Source organism: Pangasianodon hypophthalmus, chromosome 16 (assembly GCF_027358585.1).
Source record: "Pangasianodon hypophthalmus isolate fPanHyp1 chromosome 16, fPanHyp1.pri, whole genome shotgun sequence".
Taxonomy (NCBI): domain Eukaryota; kingdom Metazoa; phylum Chordata; class Actinopteri; order Siluriformes; family Pangasiidae; genus Pangasianodon; species Pangasianodon hypophthalmus.
Genome location: NC_069725.1, coordinates 18,164,960 through 18,181,629, shown reverse-complemented (window position 1 = coordinate 18,181,629; position 16,670 = coordinate 18,164,960). Strand labels below are relative to the sequence as shown.

The 16,670-nt window shown below is 37.3% G+C and overlaps 2 protein-coding genes across 2 annotated transcripts in view; both read left to right on the top strand.

Moving 5' to 3' along the window:
• The first annotated feature begins 8,425 nt into the window (after nucleotides 1–8,425).
• Nucleotides 8,426–15,922, top strand: sall4 (spalt-like transcription factor 4). The gene is made up of 4 exons (XM_026920167.3): nucleotides 8,426–8,697; nucleotides 10,865–13,348; nucleotides 13,439–13,743; nucleotides 13,872–15,922. The coding sequence occupies exons 1-4, from the start codon at nucleotides 8,631–8,633 to the stop codon at nucleotides 14,295–14,297; spliced, it is 3,282 nt and encodes a 1,093-aa protein (XP_026775968.2). The 5' UTR covers nucleotides 8,426–8,630; the 3' UTR covers nucleotides 14,298–15,922.
• A 147-nt stretch (nucleotides 15,923–16,069) lies between these two features.
• The window catches only part of LOC113530442 (probable phospholipid-transporting ATPase IIA), a 46,889-nt gene continuing 46,288 nt past the window's right edge, over nucleotides 16,070–16,670 (top strand). Inside the window, exon 1 of the mRNA XM_026920428.3 lies at nucleotides 16,070–16,521. Coding sequence (XP_026776229.1) covers nucleotides 16,445–16,521 — 77 coding nt within the window. The 5' untranslated portion in view covers nucleotides 16,070–16,444. The remainder of the gene's footprint in view (nucleotides 16,522–16,670) is intronic.

Sequence of the window (16,670 nt, the reverse complement as noted above, 5' to 3'; positions counted from 1 at the left end):
TGTGTGTGCTGTGACTCAATTTCTCTACTTATCCTATTCACACCATTCTTCCTTATCCAAAAACATAAAATTAGCATCAGTCCTTTATAGCAGTGGTTCTCAAAGTGGGGCCCGGGGACTCCCAGAGGTGTGTGGAGCATAGCCAGGTGGTGTGTGACTTTTTTTTTTTTTTTTGAATTTAGTTAAAGTGGTGGAAATCGCAACCCACTATTATCAAAGTTATTACGTATTATATTTAGTCCTTATAGTTATTACTCTGTTTGACTGTTCACTTAAAAGAAACAGGTTTAATCCAAACCTCAATAACACAAAAACAAGTAGGTTTATAATAAAGTCATCTAATAAAGTCAAATCTTGTGTCATGGGTCTGTGGAATGTATTTTACAATTAAAGTGTTTGAGAACTCCTGCATTATAGCACAGTCAGTCCACTGCTGTAATCTAGCATTGTTTACGGGCTGATAAGGAGCAATGATGTGCTGTGTTGACTTCTTTTGGCTGGTCATAGTTCTTTATAATTTTAGGATTATCAGGGAATGGGTAAACACATTCTGATTAGCCTTCTGTACTTCTTTATTTACTCAGCAGATTTTTTGTATCCTCCTCTCATGGCTGTGTGTTAGGTGTGTGTATGTATACGATGGCTTATGGTGAGAATGCCTCTCCGTAGGGGGTGGGAGTGGGAGGGGGGGTTCTGCTCACACGTTTATTGTTTGTTGATGGAGGCAGTTGTCATACTCCAGCAATGACAAAAGAAGCACTATTGTCACCACGTTTCCCTCTGCACAGGAACCAATGGGCAATTCAGTCGTTCAATTACAGCCATATCTGTCTTTATGTACACAGGTGAAAAGTACTCATGTACTTTGTTATACATAAGTATCATTTTTAGGGGAATTGTACTTTTAAAATTCAACTCAGTTACATTTCCATGAAAAAAAAATCCATGCTTTTTACTCCTGATATTTACATTTAGACCTTCCAGGTACTTCCTCAAATCATTACATTTTTAGCTTCACTTTCTCTCCCTTGTCATTTTAGTTATTTTGTCATATAGTTATTCATTAAAGTTATTTTAATATATACAATGTATACAAAGTATGACCACATATGTACAATAAAATTTTAATTTTATATTATAGTCAGTTATATATAGTCATTTATATAAAATATAAATGACTTAAAACCAACTTAACTTGAAACTGATCTCATGAGAAATTCATATAAATTCATATAAACGGGGCAACATCATTGTACTTCATTGTTATAAATGCTAACTCTTGAAATCTGAACCTCTGACTCATTTAAAATAATTTACTTTGCACTATTAATTCATTGAGTACAATTCATTTAAGTAAAATTTTGACCAATTTTAAAATTTGGACCCATACTTTCACATAAGTATAATATACTGTACTTTCCCCTCGCCTCTTTATGTTTATGAGTACGTTTATTTAAAATGTAATTATTTCATACTACAAATAATATCAGTACACTAGCCATAGTGTAGATTTATTACAGGAAAGTAAAGTACATAGTGATTTGCAAGGACACTTTTAGCTCTTCTATCTCTGAAAAAAATGTTTTGTACATCTTGAAATAGTATTATGAATCTGTGATAGTTAGATAGGATAAATTATGTGTCCTCATTCTTGTGCCATAGCAGCATAGCTAAAAATAAAGTCAAAAATCATAGCCTCCAGTTTAGCTTTGACAGAACTGCATGCAGAATCACATAAAATCAAATCAAACTGTAATGTAAACTGTAATGTAAACACAACCAGTGCTAGTTTTATGGCTAAAGAAAGAGATTCTGGCTTAAAAATGGCTGCTACTATTAGGTTTGGTATTAGATGTAGTAAATTTTAGCTATTATAGTTTTGTCCTTTTTTCTAAATAACAGTTCCTCCTATATTCCTCCTCAGAAACAAAAAAACAAAAACTTTACACAAAGCTAATCTGGCATGTACAGAATTCTTTTCTGTTTAACCAGTGCAGAACTGAAGAAAAAAACTTCAGCTGGAACCAAAACTTGACTGATCAAGTGCATCTGGGCAAATTCGACTTTTGTCTTATAGACAGAATTTCTCTAGTATGTGGTATGCTGTAAAAGAAATAAGCAATTTTCTATGTTGAGATGTTTGCTTGACTCTCTGGTAATTTTAGCTTGTTGTGTCACATCTACTTGACACCCATGTGACAGTATTTAGACATCATAAAATAATCACAGTGTTGACCTGAAATATTGAGATTAGTTTTCAGAAGCACTACATTCATCTTGTTTCCGTTTTCTTCTTAGTTACATTTGTGCTTATTTTATTCTGTTTTTAATATTTGTTTAATTTCTTGTGCTCTTGTGTTATGTATGTGTGTTTTGTATATTTTGTGCCTTGTAAAGTTATGTGTTTGCGTCTTACCTGTGCTTTGCCACAAGCATTCAATGTACATACTGTATGTCTTGATATAGTGTGCAAATGATACATAAACTTAGCCTAGATCTGATTACTTTAAAATGACATTATTTGACATCAACAGAGATGTGTAAGTATCATGTAAGAAATACTGCTGAATTCTCAAATCTGATTGGACACAAGGTGTTGATTCATTTTCTACAACAGCAGTTCTGACGGTAGTTCAAGCTGCAAAGCAAATCACAGGTTTATAATTCACAAGATGTCATTTCTATAGTAACAACTCATTCACTGGGACTTGTATGATGGAAGCTCCACATAATCTAAGCCTAAGTTAAAAAAAAATACAAAACATATAATTGTTTATATGATAACGTTTTCTGTAATGAGACATTTTTGTAACATTTATGGAAGGAGTCTCCAGTGTTAGTGCTTTGTCAGTAACGTGCCAGCATAGGAAAGTATTCCAGACAGAGGACATAGCATAAGTTATATGTCTATAACATAAGTGATAACAGGAACTAACTTGTCTCATGGCCATTAAAAGTCTCACAGATGTCCACAATATTAAATGTACCTTTTTAACTAATAAGTGTCATTCATTAAATTAAAAATGTTATTGCTGGTAAATTGATTTAAGAGGAATAAAATTCAACCATCACACTACCATGTCACTGATTATTTTTCTATAACATCATACCCCATTGTGTTTTATTCCTTAATAAATAATTTCTTAACACATTAAAAAAAAGGAAAATCCTGGCTTTAAAACTAATTAATTTGCTACCATTTTATTTATTGTTAGAAATAAATAGTTCACTCAATTTAGAACACGGAGAAGCCTGAATATTCAGTATTCATTTATATTTTTTATATTACATTCATATTTTTTAGTACTGGGAATAAACATTGTGAGTCAGTCATATGGTGAATATGCTCTGTCCTGGATTATAATGTCCCTGTATCTGACAGGCAACTTGGTGATCAGTCATTAATTATCAAAGTTAAACAAAGGAGTGCCATTAATTAAGCATCAGTGGCCTCATCATGTATACACTTTCCAAAGCTGTTGGGTGATCGAATGTACAAACTCGATCTGCATGATACATCTTCATCTCTTTTATTAAACAGTATGTATCCAACTGTATGTATGAAAGCAAGACGGTGTTGCTGAAATGCTCTAATACGCTTAGTATTTAGTTTCATAAATTTAAAAGAAACAGGATTCCAGCAGTGATGGATCTGTTTAGACATACACATGTTACTGGTGGAATATCGGACAAACTGTTCATCCTGATCAATCCATTTTGTTCTTTTCTATACTTTCTATTCTTAAATAGATTATTTTCAGAGCCATTCTTCAAAGGACTGACAAAAGATCAAGAGCCGTCCAATGAAGTAATGTGATTTGAACCGTTAGGATCCATTATAATCGGGTGAATCGTATGAACGAGTGACCTGCGCTGTGTTAGCTTCCTCTCGCCATGGCCTTGATGACAGACTGGAATGCCACTGAACGCTCTGCTACTGCAGAAGAGTCTGAAATCCTGGCGATTCGATGACTAAATGTGTTGTCACAAAAGCATCTTTGTAGGAATTTGCACAAGCGAACGCATATGAAAATATATGAATGATTCAATTATAGGATACTCGATTATCTGTTAGAGCTTCATGTGAAATTAAATGATACTGCTCTGGCTTATTAGAATTTTTACAAATATTCTCTTATTTTTTTTTTTAGATTTTATTAACACAGTTGACCAGGATTATTTTGATTCACACTCTAATCTAAAACCTTCACTTAATAACAAACAGCTACTATGGCAGGCTTACTTTTCAGCTTCCTTTATGTGTGTGTGTGTGTGTGTGTGTGTGTGTGTGTGTGTGTGTGTGTGTGTGTGGTAGCAAGGTAGAAGTGTAAAGTGACATTGCTCATTGTCGAATACAATGTGAGAAAGTGGAAACCATGCCAGAACGCTAAAAGAATCCAGGCTGACATGTTGATGTGAAAAATCCCAGCGGCCTTTGGATTGCTCTTCGCCTTTCATGTTTTACACCGACTCCAGGAACACATGTTCAATTTACAAGTGCACTCCAAGTGTCGCACCGTTATTGTCCAGTTGCTATTAGTCATAACCTTTTAGGACCCTGGTTAAAAAAAAAAGACCATCTGAAAAAAAAGCCTTTCGTGGTTCAATTAGACATATCTAAAACCCAGGATTTGTTTCTGAAATGAGGGTAAAATATATTATATATCTAAGCACTTACATTAAGCAATGACCAATATGAAAAGAGTCATATCAAAAACAGTTCAGTGTGAATGGATGTTATAGGAATTTGTGTGCATTTACAATAACAGCAGGTCTTATTATCAGCCTGGTCTACTGATGAAATGAGTTTCACTAGAATGAAACTGGACAAGGCATTTATTATTAAGCTATTCAGCCCGATTTTTTTCCCACATCAAATCACTGTTAATTTGAGCACTGACTATTTTGAATGCTTTCCCCTTACAACCATTATGTTCCCTTGAACTGAGCGACTGTTTGTTTTGTGAAGACGTCTAAACCAGTTCAGTGCAAAAGTTACAACATTGCGGTGAACAAACAACTAACAAATATCCTATCCATCCACACATAAAGGACAAAGAATGAAAGTACACAACAATGGAATGTTGTAGCAAACATGAAAAAAAGGCCCTTATTCATCCTTTCGAGTGTCTTCCCTGCACCCTACAAATATACAACCTCTTTTTTTTAATTGGTTTGCTTTTGTTTCTGAGCTAAAAGTGGTGAAAATGTTCCAGAAGAACATTTATGTAGCACAATCTCTTATGTCTGAAATAATCTTTTCCAAACAGATTTGTAATAAAGTAGATCAATGAGCAATCTTGTTTTTTTTTTTTCAGAAAAGATACCATGTTAAATCTTTGCATGAACATTTTTTTCATGTTACATTACATGAATTTCTTAAGGCATGCATATGAAACTGATACAGTCAGGAAATTCATGTAATTAGTCAACTGGGATATAATTAGACATTTTCTAACACAAAAATTTTCCCAAAGCACTTTTTTTAAGCTGTTTTCTAAAAGTCTTCTTGTGTTATGAGAAAGGACAGAGATACTGAGATCCTCTAGGTTTAAAACCACTCCCCTCTAGAAAAAATGTGAAAGAAAGCATCTGTCCATTCTGAAAGAGGAAGAGTGAGGAGATGAAAACTCTTTTCGCCCACCACTTTGGGTTTATTACTCAAACTGTGAGAATTGTTTAGCTTGAGCGCAATCAAGGCACAGGTTGTAATTGACGGCCATAAACTGTCTAGACTGTTCTCTTTCATACCTTTAGTCAGTCTGGACATGATGGACGTTTGTTTTTATATGTTATGTCCTTCTGTGCCATGGCATTTTGATGACTCTTCTTTATCTCAGTGTAATATCTAAAGAAACAGTAATAAAGTGGACTAGACTGCTGGTTTTTACATGACTGTTGGCCTTTTTATACCATTTATGTTGATTCTTTTGGGACAAAAGAAGCTGAAATGTGAATCTGAGCTTCACATTTAGAAATATTGTAGGATTTATAAGAGGAAAGTTATAAGAAGGTTTCATAGTTATGTGTAGATCCACTGGAGTTTATAATAATTGCAAAAACTTCAATACATCTTAACAGTCCAGATGATCCATCATTCAAATGGAAATAGACAAGCCATATATTATTAATGAATACAATCAATATAACTGGATTCTAAAATCAAATTATTGCTATCTTTAATATTGACAGCCAGACGTCACTCATACACATGTACACATAACTCTTGGTTACGGTTTACAGGTGGTGGGTTTTTGTGTCATTTATGTTACTCCAAAGAGGAATATGTGCTTCTTTTTTGCTCCTGCTAGAAGGCAAACACCAAATAATAAATTAGGTTGTGGAATGTATATATATATATATATATATATATATATATATATATATATATATATATATATATATATATATACACACATATACATATATATTCATTTTTACCGACTTCCCATCTGTATACACATATATGAGATGAAACATTGTGTCTCAAACAAACATCATGAGCTCTATATATACAAGATAAGATATACAAATAGATAAATAGATATAAAATTGATCCAAAGCTATTCTCATGCCATTTTTTAAATTTTCAACCTTCCAAACAGGCAAATTATACCCTAACAAATGAATAGACTGATTCCTGTTAACAAGGCACTGCATAGATCTATATCAAATCCTCATATCAGATTTATTTTTGCCTTTACCGGATGCAGACTTAAATGTCTGGTGAAATGGCTCGTTCTTACTTCCTATCTCAATAGGCTGCAGGGCCATCAATCTACTTTGTGATAGTGTAAGACATAAACAATTGACAGAGAGAGATGTATTGGTAATGGCTGGGCCATCTATTGAGGAAGGCAGTAAATTCCTTCTCACTCCCTGAGCACTTACCACTCTCGCATTATGCAAACGTGAGCGGGGGTTCGAGGATTAAAATCCCTGTCCATTTTGAAACAGGCATACTAGTGATAAATTGAGAGCCATTTGCTGTGCCATGCTGAATTTTATTCACAAGCTACGGTCTTTATAGACCTGAATATAATGAGATAGAGCTAACAGTAAGATGTGCATTTAGTCTTGTTTTATGAAAAAAGCAAACAAACAAACAAAAAAAACTATATATACATATCCAATCTTGAAGACTTTGGCCAAAGTCCATTGTTGTCTTTGTGTTTGATATAGAGTACTATGAACTAAACATCAACCTCCATATTTGATCTTGTTGGGACATGTGATAAGGATACTGTGATGATCAATGCACCACTTGTAGATTATTTTAACCATTTTACACTACATATAAGCTGCATATGTTTATATGTTTATGTTAGACACACACACACACACACACACACATATATATATATATATATATATATATATATATATATATATATATATATATGATTCCTATCAAATAAAGTGAGTCTATATATTGTAAAAGTTTCAAGCTTACAGGAAATATAGGCTAATGTCGTTGTACTGAGCAAGAATATACTTGTCTTCTTTTACTGTTCTTATCTTATACATCCTTTATATCTTATACTTCCTATACTTATATGTCTTCATGTTATCTTTAGGTTATGGTTTTCTTTTAAATCCAATATTACACACAAAAAGACCTTGGTCCAGGATCACCTTACAGGTTTGTAGTGATGACTTTGATTTTCATATTTAAATCAAAGGATGATGACGCACAAAAAGATTTGACTTGAACCCGAGACTGTAAAAAGAACAGTCTTTTTTTATGGTCATTATTTAAAATAAAATTTATTAACTTTTTTCCCCTAGCAGTCTGTTTTCTTCTTTTGCATGTCCAGACTTGGGGCCAGCCATTGTTTGCTTGGCTTGATTGTGTAAAAACACCTTTCTGTGTAGTTTCTGATCAGATTTCTGTTCTTAAAAAAAAAAAAAAGAAAAGAAAGAAAAGAAAAATCTATGTGTAGTCTAAATCTGATGGGATCTGAATCTCCACCTTTCTACATGTCACTTCACTTACTTTCTATATGTAAATATAGATAGACAGAGAGACAGATTAGAGAAGGGTGTATGCATTATAAATTACAAATTTCAGTATGGTCACAAATTTTTAATCTTCCACAAAATTGGAAAAATAAACTTTATATATTAAGCTGTAGGTGGTGTAAGTATTATATATCATTGTTCCTTTATTGTTATATTAATTCAGTATATTTTTATTTACTTTCTTTCATGTTTCATGTTCAGTGTGCTGGATCAGTTTCTATGCAACATTGCTTGATCATTCTAAAGTAACACACTGATCTCTGTGATTTCTGATCCACGCCTGCACCGCGCTCCGTCCCCGCCCTCTGAACACGCCCCCGCCCTCTGATTGGCTCTTCCCACGTTCTACTCCCGCCTCCTTATCGCGCTCTGCTTTCCTCATCAATGAAGCCTATTTGAATAATGTGCAAGCACTTGGACTGGAGCCAATCAGCTGTCAGGGCACCATGATAAATCGCAATGCATTATTGATAATAATAATTACTTTGACATGCGCATTTCTACTTGAAGGGCTAATTTCAGCCGACCTGGAGAATTTACTAAGGAGAAGGAGTAAAGCGTGTTACTATTTGCCCCGGATGGTGGTGGTGGTGTAGCAGCAGCCTGCCATGTCGCGACGCAAGCAGTCCAAACCGCAGCACATCAACTCGGAAGAACCCAATTCAACAGAAAATGGTAAGAAAAATTTACGAGATATTAGTTTATGAAACTTTAAAAAATATATATTATTATTATTATTATTAATAATAATTTAACCCGAACTTGTAACCTGTTCAGTCTTTCTCCTTGACCGCTATCAAGTTTTAAAGCTTTTTTTTTTTGTGTGCTAGTGATGCTAAGTTACTGGTAATGATTTAGAATTAATTCCAGTTCAAGTGTTTGATTCTAAAATGGCGGCTTAATTTTTTTAAATAAAAAAGCACTCATATTGTTGCATGACAGTGTTCATACTTAATGTTACTATGTTGTGTTCAATGTTGGTACTCTAAATATTTATAGCTATTTTAGAGTTATTTTCACTCCTTATTAGTCTAATATTGTTATTAGTAATATATTTGTTACACAGTTTGTATACAGTACATTTATTTACATCCATTATAGCATTATAGTGATTTTAAGCGTTCATCTCCAGTAGTGTTTTTTTTTTTTTTTTTTTTCATCCGTACTTCTGAATGAACCCATTCCCAGGTTCTGTCCTAACTTTTAAAGCTGTGCACTGATGCTCATGCGGTCAGACTGAGAGAAAGTTACAGCCTACTAAACTCTCCTGGGGTTAATAGTAGCTCCAGTTGTTTTTAGATGGTACATTTATAGATACACAGGCGATGATCAAAACAAAGGGGATCAACAGGTTTCTGCATGAAACTTGATTCGGGGACCAAACTGGCCACAAAAGCAATAAACCCCCCACCTCAGTTAAAATGCATGAGTTTCTTTAAGCTTCATATGGAGCTTGGGGGGATGGGGGAAGAGTATTTGTGGAGGTGGGGGGTCAATGGCTGTGCACATATGTAAACTGTAGAACCACTGCATGATCTCTGGCCAGGTTGACCTCTTTTACATACTCTTTTGACCGGCTCTTAAGAACTACAACGACAACAAAACATCCTGAATTTAAACTGTTAACTTGTATTTAACTCGTTCATTTTTAACTACCACAAAAAGCTTTGTGAGACTGGGATTATTATGTCATTTGAGTAAATATGACCTCACGTTGTTATGCTCTTCATATTGCCTTTTTTGGTCAACGCGCCCCCTTGTGGTGACTTGGTTCTTATCTGCTTTATCTTTACCTGCTAAATGATTTAACCATTCAACTTAAGCGTTAATTGCTTTCGTTTCATTTTAATTTTTTTGACTGAATATTTCGATATGAACGACCAAGTTGAATCCTAACACACTCATTTTTGCATACCATTATCTTATTTTGAATACAGCTCCTAAAATGGTCCAAACCTGTTCAATTAGCATATCTAGTCTTTCCCCCCTAACAAGTTACTAAGTTTGTTGAGATAAAACATGGCTGTGTGTATCACCGTCTTATTTCCGACTCCCCTGTAACACGAACTGCAACTTGTGTGGTATCTGTGTTTTATGAACAATAAAAAAAAAAAAAAAAACAGGAGGCCTTGTGAGCAATTAATGAGCCTTTCTCAGTTTCGTTGTTGGAATGTTAATGGCCTCCGTTTTTTTCTTTTTTTTTTTCTTTTCCCATGCAAAACGACAACATTTGGAAAATAAGCTGGCTAAGAACGCAAAGGCTAAATGGCTAATCTGACAAACTTTGTTTGATTACAGAAAGTTGGCTCAAAGAGTAAAATCAGTGAACCAAATTTTAAAATCAAACGACCTCTGTTTGGGCCTTGTTAAATAAATGAAGAAAAGGGGGAAAAAAAGTTTGGTATTGGGCCTGCTCAAAATATGGTGATACTTTATACACTGATTAATCTTACTTTAATGACATTTATTACTTTATTTTACTTAAATTTTACTTAATTATTTACTTTAATAACTTTATTTTGACTGTATACCAATATCTTAATTAATGCTATGATCAGCATTAATTAAGATATTGGTATACAGTCAAAATAAAGTTATCTGCTGAACCTTTCAATATGATCAAAATATCATTTAAAGTGTCTGGTAAACAATGTCCCGTTGGTCAGAAAGCTGACTACCCAAAATAATAATAATAATGATAATGATAATTTATTATTATTAAATGTATGTACATGCATCTTGATCTCTTTGTGGTACAGGCACATTTCTCACCCGTGTCATCTCTCTCTCTCTCTCTCTCTCTCTCTCTCTCTCTTTGGACGGTGTTTGTTTATTGCTGCAGGGGTTCTACAAGATGTCCATACAGAGGATGGGAATGAAATCAAGAGGTGTCGCATGGAGGAAACAAGAGTCTGTGAAAAATGCTGTGCCGAGTTCTTTGATGAAATGGAGTTTCTTGAACATGAGAGAAACTGCACTAAGAGTCAACAGGTTGTCATTATGAAGGATGGGGAGGGGGGCGAACTACCGCTCGAGTTCTCACAACGATCTCCTGATTTCCAAAGTGATCACAGCGATGGGCGGTCTAGCAGTAATTCTCAGTCGAAGCACAGCATTGAGTCCACTGACACTACTGAGGATGCTTTAAATTTAAATGGAGACGGGGACTCAAAACAATCCCAGGAGGATATGTCCAACAGCCTTGACATTAGCTACATAGCAGCTTCCAAATTACAAGACTCTAATGTTACTCTTGAAGCCATGCCTGCCACCAGAGTAGCTGTAACACAACATTCATCTAGTTCATCTACGCAGAAATCTCCCTCACCAACATCTCAAGATGCCCTCCATGCAATACCCATGATCCTTGAGCAGCTGGTTAGTCTTCAGCAGCAGCAGCTGCAGCAGATCCAACTGACTGAACAGATTCGGATCCAAGTGGCCATGATGACACCCCAGAGCCTCCAGTCTGCAATGGGAGCCACAGTGGACCCGCTGAAGGCACTTGGTGCACATCTTTCCCAGCAACTTTCAGCCGCTGCTGCTCTAATCGGAAAACGCACAGGCACACAGAGTTTGTCTTTGGAAGCTCTCAAACAAGGCAAATTACCCCAGTCCAGTAGCATTCCCACATCCCACATTGCTGGAAGTGTTGGCTCCATACCCTTGAAGACCGATACAATCAAAGGGCTTCCGGATCTAGCAAACAGACTTCCAGCTTTACTTCCGCAATCGCCCGCAGTTATGGCATTCCAGAGCCCATTTACTAACCTTGCAGCAAACCTAGATCCCTCCAAAAAAGGCAAAAACAAGATGCATGGCATGGCAGACTTGAAGAATGGAGGTGGGGAGCAGATGTACAAGCATAAATGCAAGTTCTGTGGAAAGACCTTTGGGAATGACAGTGCCTTGCAGATTCATTTACGCTCACACACTGGTGAAAGACCATTTAAATGTAACATTTGTGGAAACCGTTTCACAACTAAAGGAAACCTTAAAGTGCATTTCCAGAGGCACAAAGACAAGTACCCACACATTAAAATGAATCCACATCCTGTACCAGAGCACCTAGACAACATTCCCACAAACAATGGTATTCCCTATGGCATGTCTGTGCCCATTGAGGAATCCAATATTGTAGACAGCAAACCAGTGCTTGGGCTCCCATCCACAGGTATCCACTCATCAGTGCTCCAGGGATTCAAGCCTTCTTTTGATGTTCCAGTGACTGGGGACCTCTACACGCAAAGACCCTCCTCATCTGGCAGTGATGGTGCATCTATTTCATCAGGCATATTCAATAACGAGGTAGGACTGGACCAGAGCAAAGAAGCCTCAGATGGACTAGGTAGCCTGCATCAAATGAATGGTAATGGTGTCCTAGGTGAGAATGGGTCAGGCACAGCCAAGCTTCAGCAAATGGTGGATGGCCTTGAGAAGAGAACCAATGACCCCAATGAATGCCTGATCTGCCACAGAGTCCTGAGCTGTCAAAGTTCCCTTAAGATGCATTACCGTACCCACACAGGTGAGCGACCCTACAAGTGTAAGATATGTGGCAGGGCCTTTTCTACTAAGGGCAACCTTAAGGCCCACTACGGTGTCCACAGGGCAAACACTCCCCTTAAAATGCAACACTCCTGCCCAATTTGCCAAAAGAAGTTTACCAATGCTGTCGTGCTACAGCAGCATATTCGAATGCATATGGGTGGCCAAATTCCCAACACTCCATTGCCTGACAACCAATATGAGGGCCCTGAAACGATGGATTCCAGTTTGACAGAGAAGAACATTGATGCAAGTGGGCTTGAGGAGAGCATGGAGGAACAAGATGTGGATTTCGACAATCAAGAGAATCCAAACAGCTCTGAGCCTACTCCTACGCATGCTGCCAAAGAGGATCAGCCGTTCAGTGGCTCACCTGCCATGTTCACTGGCATTACTGCCCTAGAAAACCACATGAAAAGCCTCACATCAGCTCTGAACTTGCAGCGACAGAGCAGCACTGCATCTGAGAGTGATGGTGGGCCCAAAGAGTCACCGTCCACAGCTGGAGACCTGGAGTACAAGAATGGACGCAGTCCAGTTGTATCAGATTCTGCTTCATTTCACTCTTCATCTCCAGTAGATGGACAATTGGAGAACGGACAGGCAAAATCCCCAGAATCTGTAAACCCAGATGATTCGGCCGGAGGAACTGCCAGAGTGGAGTCTGATGGAACTCAAGATTTCAGTGAAATGAATGGAGCCCTGGATTTGACTTCCAGTTTCAGTACAAAGGCCATCAAAGAAGAGCCTGGTCTGCCATTTTCCAATGGAGAATATTGTAAGTTGGTGTTCAGTTACTTTTCAAATTCTATTAACCTGCAATAACTATATCGAAACAGTTTGGTAAATAAGTCCTTATGCTTTACAGCTTCTGGTCATATGCCATTCATGAGGGTGCCTCCAAGCCTGGTTAAGTTGGAAATGCCGATTCCTTCTGAGAATCCAGTTGGTGCCAGTAATCAGCACGGTTCACAGCCATCCCAGGCGACAGGCACTCCGCCGCCCAGCTCAAGTGCCCCTCGCCGCTCTGCCAAGCAACATCTGTGTAATGTATGTGGCAAGAACTTCTCTTCGGCCAGTGCATTGCAGATCCATGAACGTACACACACTGGAGAGAAACCCTTTGCTTGTACCATCTGTGGTAGAGCTTTTACAACAAAAGGAAACCTCAAGGTAACATGTAATTGCATTAGTTCATATGCTTATTTATGGGCATACATGTTAAATTTGGTGATTATGAACCCGTAAGCATCTTGCTAGTGGATTGTTTTGCTGACACCTTTTTAACTCATTTATTGCAGGTCCACGTTGGAACACACATGTGGAATAATTCAACAAGGCGTGGTCAGCGTTTGTCTTTGGATAACCCTATGGCATTGATGGCCATGGGTGCAGAGTCCAAGATGATCCCAGACATGTTGCAGCCCCCAAAAGATTTGATCTCCACACCGATGAACTTTGACCCATCGGTATGGAATCAGTATGCTGCTGCTTTCTCGAATGGGCTGGCCATGAAAGCCAATGAAATTTCAGTCATCCAAAATGGAGGAATCCCACTCCCTGGAAGCCTTGCTGGAGGCCCTTTGGTTGGCTCCACAGGAGGCTTGATGAAGATGGACTCCCATTCAGGCATTCCGGGTACAGTTGCTGAAATGGAAAAGAATGGCTCGGAGAGCGTAGTAAAATCACAGTTTCCACATTTTATGGAGGAGGGCAAAGTGAATTAAAACCGCACTGAGTATACCTCAGTGATTTGAATGACTTTGCTCCTCTACCAACATTTCAGTAGGCACAATCAAATCCGGTTCTTTTGCGTTGCTTTTATTATTATTAATTTTTTTTTTTTTTTTGCTTTTGCAAAGTTGTATAAAATGTCCTAATATGAGCAACACTTTGATTTGTGGACTTCATCTGAAACTTTAAAATTGATGTAACTACTGTAGTTATTACTGTTTCTTTTTCTCTAATATATGCGGGTATTTGTCAGTAATGTTTCTAGAAGTTGAATGTAAGTTTTACTTGAAAGTATCTTTCTTCCAGAACTGTCCTACTAGTGAGAATTTATGTAAACTACAGTTTTACCAGATCTCACAGTAAATTGGTGTAGGCTACAATCTTGCCATTATTTTTAAGTCACATTCTTATAGTCCCATGTTCCTGTTGTGGTGAAGTTGTGCTCAGTGATGAAACGTCTAGGGCGCATTTATTTCACAGCTAATCTTGGGCAGTGTAGAATAGTTGTATAACAGTTTGCTGAAGTTCCTGGTAGTTTCAGACTTGCCTGTTGAAGTGACTGGAAACTAGATTTCATATTAACTTATTCTATTAAATTGCAGTGTAGCTTCTATCTGCTCTACCAAAAATGTAATTTAAGTGCCTCTATGTGGTGCATGTTTTAAAAAAGCACCACAAGATTATAATGAAGGTTCTTTGAAGATCTTTTGTTTATGACCAAAGTGTACTATATTTTTACATGTAGCTTTAGAGTATTGTTTGAGAAATCCACAATAAGCATTTAATGTGGCATTTGGGCCTTTATTCCCATCAGTGGGATTGAACATCCTTTATTTGAAAACTTTAAGGTTTTCCTTTGTAAGGGCCAGTACAACGCTGAAATCCCTGCACTTTATTTCTCTACATGCGGCCAAGATTTAGTAGATTTTAACTGGAACATCTGTTGACCAGGGAGCTGTTTTTTTGCTGTTACTTTTTAGTTTGTCTTATTGTGTAATTTTTTTTTTTCTGCACAGTGTTTTCCTGTTATCTTAATTTTATCCATGTAAGCTGCATTGTTGTAGATGTCTGGTCAAAATGTGCTACTTTTGTGGTGTATCAAAGGGAACCAGCAAACAACTTAATATCTGCTTTTGCTTTGAGACCCCCACCCCCTTTTCCCAGAACGGTTTGTACGCTATCATGTGGATCGGAAACATCAACTTGGGTCAAACATCTACCTCAATTAGATGCCTTTCTTACTCTCGCTCTACTGACTTGAACAGCTGTGTGTATATATTTTTTTCCCCTGTCTCTGAGTAGTGCTCTGAGTAGGTGATGTTAATGGTTACAGTCTTTCCAGAACCTGCTGATTTTTCTTTCTTTTTTGTTTTTCCTCTCCCCTCTTCCTTTTCTCCCTAGTAATGAATGTATCACTGGACACTTTGCACAACTCTTGCTCAGAATAGAACAAGGTGCCCTCAGAAAAGACTCCTGTACATTTTCTTTTGTATGCATTGCCAAGTTGTGCCTTTTTGTGATTGAAAAGGAAAAAGATTTTGTCGGATCTTGGTCAGAGGGGTCTTGCAGTCTTCAAATGCTGAGTCTGTTTTAGGTTTGTTTACAGTGTAGCCCCCCCCCCCCCCCCCCCCCCCTTTTTTTTTTTTTTTTTTTTTTTTTTTTTTTTGTAAATGTTTCCTTTTTTTTCCTCCCAATCTTTCTCCATCCTCTTGATATATTTTGAAAAATAAAAACCAGGATCTTTGAAACCAAGCCTCTGTTATGTGTGAAAAGTGCATTTTCTGAGTGAAAAATGCTGATTCGAGGAAGATGTGAAGCTGGGAGTGGGTGAACATGAGAGACCAGGTGATGTATTCCTTAGGCGAGACAAAGAAGCACACTGATCTCTGAACTTACCAATGATCGGAAGCATGCAGTAGTTTAATTTACTCCTCTGCAACTATCATATGAATGTGAGGAAAGGGAATGAGTCATTGTACTCGATAATCTCATCCCGTTCACGCTCAGTAATCATGTGGCAGAGCTTTATTGAATAGCCGACGAAAAAGCTCTGACAGCTCGAGCTGCGGTTAGCTTCCGCCCTGCTGGGAGACACGCCTGGGCCGCTCACAACCGCTCTCATAACCGCTCTCAGCCCGTAATGGCCGGAATGACGGACAATATCCCTCTGCAGCCGGTGCGGCACAAAAAGCGCCACGACAACAAACATAAAGTCGGGTAAGAGCAGCGTTCAATGGCGGCTTATAAAAAAAAAGAAAAGGAATTTTGTCTGTTATTGTTATGTTGTTGGGTTAGCTTGCTAGCTTGGTAGCTACCGTCTACAGAGCGAAAAAAAGCGTCTGGTTATTTGCCTGTTTATTTATTAT

Coding starts and splice junctions, on each gene's coding strand:
- sall4 (XM_026920167.3), top strand. CDS start 8,631: ATGTCGCGACGCAAGCAGTCCAAACCGCAGCACATCAACTCGGAAGAA. Junction 13,349..13,438: donor ATTTTCCAATGGAGAATATT/GTAAGTTGGTGT, acceptor TATGCTTTACAG/CTTCTGGTCATATGCCATTC. Junction 13,744..13,871: donor CAACAAAAGGAAACCTCAAG/GTAACATGTAAT, acceptor CATTTATTGCAG/GTCCACGTTGGAACACACAT.